The following is an 11,610-nucleotide window of genomic DNA, read 5'->3' as shown; positions in this document are numbered from 1 at the left end:
CTAATAAACTAAAGTTGAGGGGTATTTTTGACCCTTTTCCCTATATTATATAAACTCCCTTAGAAAATAAATATATATTATATATATTATATAATAGAAAAAATGATTTATTATATTATATTATTATATAGAATATTATATAGGGAGTTTATGATGGGACATTGAAATGTCCCATCATAAACTCCCTCTTATATATAAGTAGAAAAAAAGGAGATAGTAGTAAAATTGAAGAGGAAAACACATATACCCTTTGATGTTGACTAGAGACCAACTTGAACTAGCATTAAACCAAATTGTCAATTCAATTATAGTAACAACAATAATAGTGTGATTTTATTAGTGGTCTCAGAAAAGTAAAATATATATGTAAGTCTTATTCTTATTTTTCTGAGGACTAAAAAATTGTATATGATAGACCTCGACTCAAGCAATACCAAAATTAAGGTCTCAAATCTCAATAGACTTGAAATTTACATGTCAATTTTCATCTCTCCTCGTCAAAGATTTTGCAAATTATAGCCTCTACAATAGTATTGTTTAATATTAAAAGATCGATAAGTTTATTTATCGAGTATCTGCTACCCCATCAAAACACGTATAGGGAAACTCTCTATCAAAGATTGAGCAAATCAAAAGAAATTACTTAATATTTTTATCTCTATTGGAATTTAAACCTTAATGTTCTCCATATTTTACTGATCATTACGTTATGTACATACTTACATCTCGTATTCATACCTATAGTATAAGAGAAATTCTAATTTAGAGCATTTTCTCTTCTATAATTCTTACGTAACGTAAATAAATTAATCGAATCAGTAATTACCGAATATATAGGATGGTGATATGAAACTGTTTTTTTTAGTGTTTTTCATTAACCTGTTTTAAGAAATATATCAAAAAGATATTTTAGCATTATGAGGGTTAGGAATATAAAAGTAGGATTCCCTAGGCTTCCATGTTTGTGAGATCTATGAAACTTTTTAGCTTTGGGACCAAGGTAGGAATGAAAGAATCTTGCTTAAAAATCAACAATAATTTCTGTCTATGTAAATTTTATTGTTTATTTTTACTTATCTTATTTTATTTTATCAAAATTTAATTAGTTTTTAAAATTAAATTAATTTAATATATTAAATTTAGATATCTATAAATTACACGAAAAAAATACTATAAGTTACATTCTTATTCATATAATGAAAAAATATATTTTAGAATATTGATCAAAGTTTATGCAATTTGATTTTTGAATTTAAAATATGACAAGTAAAAATAATCAAAACCGAGGAAGTATTAACTAAAAAGAGTAATTTAACCAAAAGTAAATATGGAAACTAATATAGTAAGTAAGTAACTATATTTTCTTACTTTAATAATTGTAGTAGTTTATTACTTTACAATTCATCATTCATCCTGTTTATTAATCATTTTGATAAACAATTAAGATTCCCAATTACAGTTTAAAGTTAATTCATTTTTACCAATGTACCAACCAACAACTAATGAAAAAAAATTCAAAAGTGGAAAACTCTTAAACATTCTAAGAGCATATTTTTATTACATAAAAAAAACAAGCTATCACTAAAAAAAAAACTTTACCATTTCCTCCTTTAATGAGCTACACACAAAGTGAAGTCTAATTAATCAAATTAGTAAATTTTGAATAATAAATAAGTTAAGAAAAAATAGAAAATTATCACTTAGTGATGATTAATAACAAATTAAATATACTCACATTCAATATTAACAAAAAAAATTATATTTATTTGCGACTCAACGTTAAATATCAATATTTTAAAAGGCAACTTTCATGAGAATCACTCTCGGGTTCGTCCTGAGACAATGCATTAACAAAATGTATTGAGGCTTATATGTGAGGCATAATTTTGTGAAGCTTACGTCTTAAGCGCTCAATTGTATGCTCTAAATATGTTCGGGGTTCGGAGGTGCTTTCCTAACAACTTTACATAAATTATGTGTTAAATTCTTCAATTAACACTATTGATTCTCATAATCTTTAATAACTGAATGATATTTAATAGTTTGTTTTTATCTATAGAATTAAAAAGATTGAGAGTAACTCAAATAACAAGTTATGATATTATATATTCACTATTTAGAATTATCATGAGGGTGAATTTCATTTTAAAAATACATAGCAATTTTTTTTTTAATCTCTACTTATCAATGATCTTCATGTTTTTTCTCTCTCTATAGTCTCAAACTTATCATATGATTATTTTATTATTTCTCTATTTAAAAGTAATTTTGTTAATATTCGTGAAAGAGTGCTGTTTTATTTATAATACTAATAAGCTTTATTTTCTTTTAGGGAGAAAAAATACATAGCATGCGAGTTAGAGCGGATCATAGTTATGGTTAAAAAATTAAACTGAATCACAATTCAAATCAAATCGATTGAAATAATCGATATTTAATTTGGTTTGGTTTGGCTAGATTTTGTTTTAAATTTTGAAAATCGATACTATTTAGTTTGATTTTGATTTTATTAAAAAAACCCAGCAAAACTAACTAAACCGAACTGAGAAATTATATATAAATAAATTTTATAATTATTTTAAATTCCAATTACCTTAGTCTTTAATTCTACCGTTTTCTCAAGCCTAACATTTGAATTTTAGTGTATCATGACTTTTTGCTTAACTAAATCACTTTGTTTGTGTAATAAAAACTCTAGTATTGCTTAATAGAATCCACAACATCTTTCTTGTGGATTGTTCATGTATTAGGTGTTTGTATCTATCGAAATGCATATGCCTTCAACAAACTTATTACTTTCAAATCGAAAAAACCAAAAATCGTACCAAATCAAACCAAACTAACATTATTTTTTTGTTTGGTTTAAGAAATTTAAAAACCAACTAAATTGATTTAATTTTAATTTTAACCAATAACTGATCCGAATCAAATCATAAACACCCCTAATACAAGTAATATATTTTAACAAAATGTAATTCTTTTATTATTTGAAAGCTAACATGTTAGAGTTTCTCTGCATCTCATAGTAACTTTTATATCATTACATTATTTACACTTATAAAATCATGTTAATTAAAAAATTTATTTTCTATGAATGTATTTAATTATGTTTTATAATTTTTATGTTATTCCTCCGCACTGAATAAAATATCTAATCTTACGTCCCCATCTTTTAAACATCAACAACATATCCCATATATCTCAAAAGATGTCGGATACGTAGAGAGATTGTTTACGACGAAAGTATAAAATAAGAAGTTATATTAAATACATAGTAAGTTTTTTTTGTTTTTTTTTTATAGATTCAAAAGTTTCATTTGTGTACAAAATTAAGCTCAGTAAGTGTAAGCTTTTATCCCCTGTATTTGTACTATATACTACTACTAATATATTTGCAGAAAAATAAAAACGACAAAAACAACGAAAAAAACAAAACCCTCACCGGTAACCACCGCCATTACTCATAAACCAGCGGCAGCAATACCCAAATTCTTCACCGGCGGCGGCGGAGGCGATGGCGACTGAGGAAGCCTAGAAGAGAAATTCGTTAAAGGAGCTTCATCTTCGAAATTCAACGAGTAACTCAACGGGTCATAACGGAACTCAGCAGATGAGTGTCGTTTATGGCGGTTTCCGTTTCCGTTCCCGTTACTGATGAAATTGAAGATCGTACGGCACTTGTCTTTGATATCAGGCTTGATCCAGATCAGCGACGGGTTTTCATCGGAGGACGACGGCAGCCGCCGCGGCGGAGGGTGGTAGTCGAGGGAGTGAACTTGGGTTGCGGTGGTTGTGGTGGTGTTGCGATGGGTGAAACAGCAGGAGAAGCAGAGAGAGTTTTTGAGTTTTTGTTTGAGAGATGGTGGAGAAGTGGGTATGGTGAATTCGTCGTCCTCCATTGGAGAGACTGTGAGTGAGTGAGAGAAAATGTGGAGAATGTGAAGGAGTTTCTAATTTTTATCTATTTGTATGGGGAATTTTTTAATATTACTTTCGTTTGCTATACTAAAAATATTATTCATTTTTGTTTGTTCATTATATTAAAGAAAAAATTATTTAATTACACTAAATAATGATATATTGTTCACTAATTAATAATTTCATACTATATTTCAAGTAAGATATACCTAGATACGAGAGAAGGAGGGAGGCGAGCGAAATAATTTATGTATCCCAGATACTTATGAATCAACTAGATACCTATGGTATATCCAATACATTTTGAAATAAATGTATAGGGAGAGAGAATGAGTGAGTGAGGTAGGGGAGAGAGAGAGTCAGATATATGCAAATCTACTTAAATATTGTGTATGTAGAACAAATTACACTTATTTTTTACCTCATGTATTCGAGATACATGTATATGAACGCGTCAAATATATGTATTCGAAGTCCAAATTCTGATAAGATTCGTAATACTGAGAACTCGCGTAGAAAAATAATTTACTCCTAAACTAGTGAGATTTATCTTTGTTTGCCCTTATATCAAAATTCGATGACAATTTATACTTATTCAAAATTGGAAAATTAAGAGACTAACCTATTTTACTCTTATTCTAAAACTAGTTATCGATAGCTCATATTGTGTACGATTTCAATAGCATAATTTTATATCTACAATGAATTTAAGTCCTATTTATAGAGTGTATTGGTTCATAAATAATAGAAAAATATTAAGAAAAGTAATTAATCATACTTCAATTTTCTTCATTTAAGACCTTAATTTATTTCAAATACTTTTCATTTTATTTGAATTAGTAAAAGTAAAAATTATATTATTTTAAAAAAATATCCAAAATAATGTCCATATTCAAATTTCAAATATACTAAAATTTAAAAAACGAGCTAGAAAACAAGCTATAAATTGTTCATACTAAAATATGCAATAGGCCAAAATAATATGACGTGTCAATCTTTACGGTTACAAAATAAATTTGTCTACATCAACTTTTAACACGTTTCACCTCAATAAATATGAAAATACAAAAATAATATATATCAACTTCAAGTATAACTTATGAGATATTATGATATTAAAATATAAAATTTTATATTACAAATAATTATTTGTTACGAGGGGCATAAATTAAAAACCAGTACAAAATATGAACAAAAGTGCAAATGTTCACGTCTTCATGTGTAGCCCAAATGTAGGCCATGTTATACAATATTCACGTGGCCCAAACAGAAGTTGGCCCAATAATTATTTGTTACCAACTTTGCCCAATTTTATCTATACTTTTGATATTTGTGCACAATTGATAGTAAAAATGCATCTTCGAATTATGCAGGCAAGTAATGATAAATCGATATGACTTTATGTTTATATAAGATCTAGTTATCATCTTAACAGTTGAAATTACTTACAAATCGTGTTAGATTATCATGATTTCAAAGCTACAACAATGAAGGAAAAAAAAAAAAAATCATTTCAGAATAGTCACGATAGATCAATGTGACTTCATGTTATATTTTAATTTAATCATGTTGAACTGCTCACAGATCATGCCAAATTATCGTGACTTTAAAGCTACAAACAAGGAAGGAAAAGAATGCAAGCCACGACAAAGCAGTATGACTTCATGCCTATCCACTGAATTACTCACAAATCATACCGAATTGTCACAACAATCTGTGTAGTCATGATTATGTCAGCGTATACTCTAAGGGCAAGATATACAAAAACGACGAAATTTGGTTGACTATCTAAACTTTTACCTTCTTAGTGAAGGTTCGATTCTCCACCTTTAATCCTCCCTTCTCCTACACCCCCCCACCCCCCTTTTTTTTTTTTTTTTTTTAAAAAAGATATACGAAAACAAGAACAAATCTATTTAAGGAAAAATTGTATGAAATAGCAAACTATTAATACAAATTAAATGTTGTAGCCATAGTTTATTTTAATTGTAATTCGCAGCAAACATCCCCTTTTTGCCATCTAATTTGGTATACAATTAGTCATTTCGGTATACAATTAACCATTTTATACATTTCGGTATAAAATGCGTCTGTGTTTGTATAAAGCAAGAGAAAAGTATATATACAGATACAAATACATATATTTCCGTCCTATACACTTATAATTATACAAATACATATCTCATTATACAAATTACAATGTATAAATGAATTTATATAAAATTGAACAATTTGTATAAAATTAAATGTTTGTAGCGAATTATACAAATCAAAAGCTCCATAGCAAACATAAAATTTGCATGGAGCGCAATTATGCAAACTATAGCTATAACATACAAATATGATTTTTATATTTGCTATATGTGAAAGTTACTCAATATTAAAGGATAACAATCCACGGGACTTCCCGCGCAATTTCATGGCCCATTTTTCTCACCTTCTAAGAAGCCCATAAGTTCATTGGGCCTCATCTGGCCCAAATGCCTTTCTTTGTCCTCTTTTTAGAGAACTCATCTCAACCCTTTTTTCTTTAATTTATTTCTTGCCTTAACCTATCAACATAAAAAAAAAAGAAAAAAAAGGACATTTCTTATGTTACATTGGAATTATCTCCCATAGTCAACAAGACTAAAGAAGAAAAATATATTATTTAAAAATTACGCAAAATTGACTCAACATAGCTCAATAATTGAACTAATTGTGGACTAGTCTAAAAAAAAAGCAATAAAGAAATTGGACCAAAAGTCTTGTGAAGTTTCCCACATCCTTCCTATCACCTTCCTTCGTAAATTCTGTTTATTAATCAACTCTATAGAAAAAATAAATATATAGTACTATAGAAGAAGAAGTTAAGCCTATTAATTTCTTTGAATTTTTTTCGAAATATTGGATATTTTGATATCAAAAGAGTTCCTTCATCTTGAAATCTGAGTAATATTCATTTTCTTGTATCATATTACTAGTAAAAATGGCAGGTATGCTTGCTGGTGTTGAATGCGCTAGAAGAAGAAAATTTCATAAAAATAGTGGCTTGTTAGATTCATCATATAATACATCTTCATCCACAAGAAGATCTTTTCTTTGTCTATACACAAGTAGCCATGAACATAATCTTACCTCAAGATTTTCCAAGGTACAAGTGTAGTCCATCGACTATTCTTCGTTGAAAAATTATATTATATATTTATTTTTTTGTTTGATCTGAGTAGATATACTTGTACAAATAAATCTAGGAAGAATTATGTAGTTGAATTCATTACTTTTAGCTTGAACTCTCTCTATATATAACAAGATTATATTCATTCTGAATCTGTGCATCTCTAAATATTGAAGTCACCTCAATGGATCTATCCAAGATTAGATTCTTGTGTTTTTACTAGCATGATATAAATTCATACCTTTTGAAGTGTAGTCCTTTTTTGAATTTTGCATAACTAATTCGAAATTACTTTTACAAATCGAATTATCTATTTATACATATAACACGATTACAATTATTCTGAATCTATCACCTTTAGATATTGAATTCACCTATATTGATCTATCGAAAATTAGTTTTTTTTTTTTTTTTGTGTTTGTAATGAATTATGATATTAAAACTCTTTTATTTTTTATTTTTTGAATGAACAGGAAAGAAATGCAACAAGCCAAGAATATGAAGATGAGAAATTAGGTGAAGTTGCAAGAGAAGCCAAGCAAAGACTGGATGAGAGGCTCAGTTCCCAATGGAAATCACAAAATAAGAGGTCATAAATCTTGATCCAAATTTCTCACTTTTTTTTTATTGGCGCATGTTAGCAGGACCTCATTCTTCATGCTAACTTGTACCCCGCCCATCTCGTAGAATGAAAAAAATAGAATCGTACGATTCAGATACCTAATTAAATAAACAAATAAAAAATCGAGATAGTCGAATGACCTATTTTATCCCCGAACCCCAACCCAAACAACATGGATATATACCCAATCCAAAATAGAACCGTATGATTCAAATACTTGATTAAATAAACAAATAAGAGATAGAGATAATGGGGATGACCTATTCCAACCCCCTTTATTTGACCCTTTATCCTCATGATGTTGATTTAACCTTGACCTCAACTTCATTTTTGTTGGCGCACATTAGCAGAACGTCATTATTCTTGCTAACATGCGCACCCTACCCACCCACCCACCTTAAATTTCTTATTTCTATTATTTCTCTGACCCTTTTATCCTCATGATGCTGATTGTGTTTTTCATATTTTTTTTTTGTTGGTGTAATTGAATTCAGGAGTGCCAAGGGATTCAAAAGTCTAGGGCAATTGAGGGGCCTGATTTGCTGACAAATGGTTTGACCAATATTGAAGTTGTAGTTGAGAAAGAAAAAGACTATTTTTAATACTTCAATTAGCATCTACGATCCTAAATCAATAGAATACATGACATGTATCTTTCATACACATATTTATAGTTAAATGATATGTGTTCTTTGTTTCTCACTTGAGACGATGTGAGATACATGTGATAACTTGAGGAATAAGGATAATTTTGATTGCTAGAGCGAGTTTTGCTGAATTGATATTTGATTGAACATCAAGTGTAAATAGTATTTTTGCCTTTTACGAGTGCTCTTTTGTGGACTTGCAAATAGTGTGTAAGATTTCTTGTAATGAAGCTAATTGACTTGCTAATATGTTTTTGAAAAAAAAAAAAATTTAATTAGAAATTTCATAAATCTAATCTGCTATCAAACTATACTAATTAATTTCATAATAATACCAAAAAAAAGTTATTGAGATATGATTTGAAATATCTTTTAGCTTTTTCATAGTTTTGGGTGTACAAATAAATGTTAGTGGGATTAATTATTCATGAACCCCACATATGACATTTGGAAGAATATACAGCTCACAAGTCACAACTATTTTTATTATACATAAGAAACAATCATTGAGGTCCTTTAGAATCACTTGTATAAATATCATTATAGGAAGATCAATCAATTATTAAAATAAAAAATAAAGAATAAATAAACAAGAAACAATAAGATCAGAATCTCTATAATTTAACTACAGAACAATATCTCAAAATAATAGTAAATTTTGCTATATTAGAATTAATAAAGAATATTCAGAATAAAAAAAAAAAACAGAAACTAAGATGCATGTGATTACATGTAAGAATAATTTACAATTATTTCTAGATTTTTTTTATTGTAAGAAAAAATAAATTTATTGGTAAATAAAGGTTATATTATGACAATCATATATTAAAGGCTACCCAATGGACAACAAGTTATTATATGCATATTATATTTAAAAATTATGTACAATAAAATAATTTATATTAAAATCTTGTTAAGCGGATCAAAAAATCAAAGACCACCCTTAAAGTATATATAACAAACTAAATTACCTAATTCCTTTTGTTTGCTTTATTAAATAATAAAAAAGATTCATTTTATTTAAATCTTCATAAAAGTTTATAGAATATCATTTGATCTATTTTATACTTTATTGTTTAGCAGCCTTTAATATTTTATTAGATTTTGACAGGCTATCTCTTTTATATATTTTAAAAAAAATATGGTATCTTTGATTATGTAATCTCAACTTTGATTATAACAGTAATAAAAATAATATAATAAAATAGTACCTTTCATTCTATGCTACAAATTAAAATTACTTTCATTAAAAATAAAGTTAGATTCATAATTTAAATTTTATAATTCGAGAAGCCATTGAATTCACGAATCTTGTGTTGTTAGGTGATCAAAGCTGTAATTCTCGTTTGTTATCAATGATAATGTTCACAGTTGTTACCAAAAAAAAAATCTAAATTGAAAGCTATTTAATTTGGATTTTTTTTTTGTATATTCCTTATTCAGTTGCAAACAGAAAATAAATCTAATACATTAAGTAACTTTTATAAGAAAATAACAAAAGAGAGAAATGAACTATTTTAATTTACTAATATATATTGTAAAAGAAAAATATTTTAAATGAATGATTCCTTTTTTTTTTCAAACATTTAATTTCATTAAAAATATAAAACTGAACGACAGAACATATGTCGAATCATGTGTACAGTTCGCCAATGATAATGTTTGCTCGCCAATTATATTAAATTATTAGTTTAGTTTAATTTGATATTTTAAAGTTTGATTTTGATAATTTGACGGTGATTATAATTTGTTCGATTGCGACTTACATATACTTATGTAATAGAGAATTATGAATTTTATCTTTTAAAAAATATTTTAATTATATCATACATTCATACTAACACCTTACACATATAGAAAGATTACATTAATAATTATTATTGAAATTTATGAAGTTAAAAGTTAATTATAGGATGTCAGTGTTTGAAATTAATGAAATTGGAGTCGAAATTATAGTTATATTTAGTTATATTTTCTGCAAATAAAAAGAGAGTTGAATTTACCTCTTTATAGTCACAATATTGGAGTAAGGTAATACATAGTGTCTTCTTTAGATCTCATTTATTATTATTACTGTTGAAAAAAAACACTTTATTTGAAATTTCTAAAACTGAAATAGTGAAACAATTTTAAAACACTTTTCCAAAATCGAAATCCAACTTCATATTGAATTTGGATAGGTTTAAACCAAATATTGATTTTAAAGTAAAGTAAAAATTATTTAAAAGATAAATAATTCTGATGGCTAAATGACTCCTTGTTATAGATTCTGCCATTGATATAATTTGATGATAAATCTATTACAAGAGATGAATTTAAAATTTAAAATAAGTATGTATAGAATAAATGTAAATCTAAAATTTAGAAGAACAAAAAAGTAATTTTTTTTTTAAAAAAGGAAAAAAAGTCATGTCCTAATCCTACCACATCCATCTATTATTAAGTGAAAGATGAAACTAAGTGAAGCTGAAAATGATAGCTTGTCAAAAAATGAATATGTTATGGTAGGGACCTCTTTTGTCTACCAAAAAACTTTAGTCCAAAAATTATTAATTTGCCCATCATTTCAAGATTCAATTTATTTTTGCCCCATTATTTCCAAGAAACTTCTGCATTCAAGAGAGGTCTTTTCTATCATTATATATTATAATTATTATTACATAACAAAAACAATAAAATTGACATAGAGTTTTCAATCAAAAGAAAAGACAATTATCCCTATTCTTTCTGTCTCAATTTATATGAAGATGTTATTACTTAGTCAAATAATCTCTTTTACTACATATTTTTAAATATATTTTAAATTATTAACTATAATTTTCAGATATATTTTATTTTAAAAATTAAGTATTAACCTTTATACTACGTTATCATATAAATTCGGACAAAGAAATACTAATAATACACAATGTATAGGAATTGAAATATTTCCTCTGTCTCCTTCACTTTATATACATAGAAAAAAAAAGTTGCAAGTGAGTTAGGCCTATATAGTGTATAACTTTTTGGTTTTTTTCACTATATTTTTCTTCTTCTCTCTTTCCTCTATTGAGTTTTGTGTAAAAATGGCTGGTATGCTTCCTGGTGTTGAATGTGCTAGAAGAAGGAGATTTCATCAAAGTAGTGGATGTATAGATTCATCTAACACCACTGGTTTTTCATCCACAAGAAGGTCTTCTTTTTGTCTATACACAAGTAACCATGAACATCCTCTCAATTCAAGTTCATCAAAGGTACTAATTGATTACCCCCCCCCCCCCCCCCTT

At 27.2% G+C, this 11,610-nt stretch overlaps 2 protein-coding genes across 2 annotated transcripts in view; both read left to right on the top strand.

The window, feature by feature from the left end:
- Positions 1-6,662: 6,662 nt before the first annotated feature.
- On the top strand, positions 6,663-8,589 carry LOC102590705 (uncharacterized). Its single transcript, XM_006359468.2, has 3 exons — positions 6,663-7,051; positions 7,549-7,664; positions 8,192-8,589. The coding sequence occupies exons 1-3, from the start codon at positions 6,887-6,889 to the stop codon at positions 8,241-8,243; spliced, it is 333 nt and encodes a 110-aa protein (XP_006359530.1). The 5' UTR covers positions 6,663-6,886; the 3' UTR covers positions 8,244-8,589.
- A 2,664-nt stretch (positions 8,590-11,253) lies between these two features.
- LOC102590358 (E3 ubiquitin-protein ligase RING1-like) overlaps positions 11,254-11,610 on the top strand; it is a 2,172-nt gene continuing 1,815 nt past the window's right edge. The window contains exon 1 of the mRNA XM_006359467.2: positions 11,254-11,577. Within this exon, the coding sequence (XP_006359529.1) occupies positions 11,410-11,577 (168 nt within the window). The 5' untranslated portion in view covers positions 11,254-11,409. The remainder of the gene's footprint in view (positions 11,578-11,610) is intronic.

Source organism: Solanum tuberosum, unplaced genomic scaffold (genome assembly GCF_000226075.1).
Source record: "Solanum tuberosum cultivar DM 1-3 516 R44 unplaced genomic scaffold, SolTub_3.0 scf00300, whole genome shotgun sequence".
Taxonomy (NCBI): domain Eukaryota; kingdom Viridiplantae; phylum Streptophyta; class Magnoliopsida; order Solanales; family Solanaceae; genus Solanum; species Solanum tuberosum.
The sequence above is the reverse complement of the archived record's forward strand: the minus strand, read 5'-3'. Positions and strand labels throughout refer to the sequence as shown.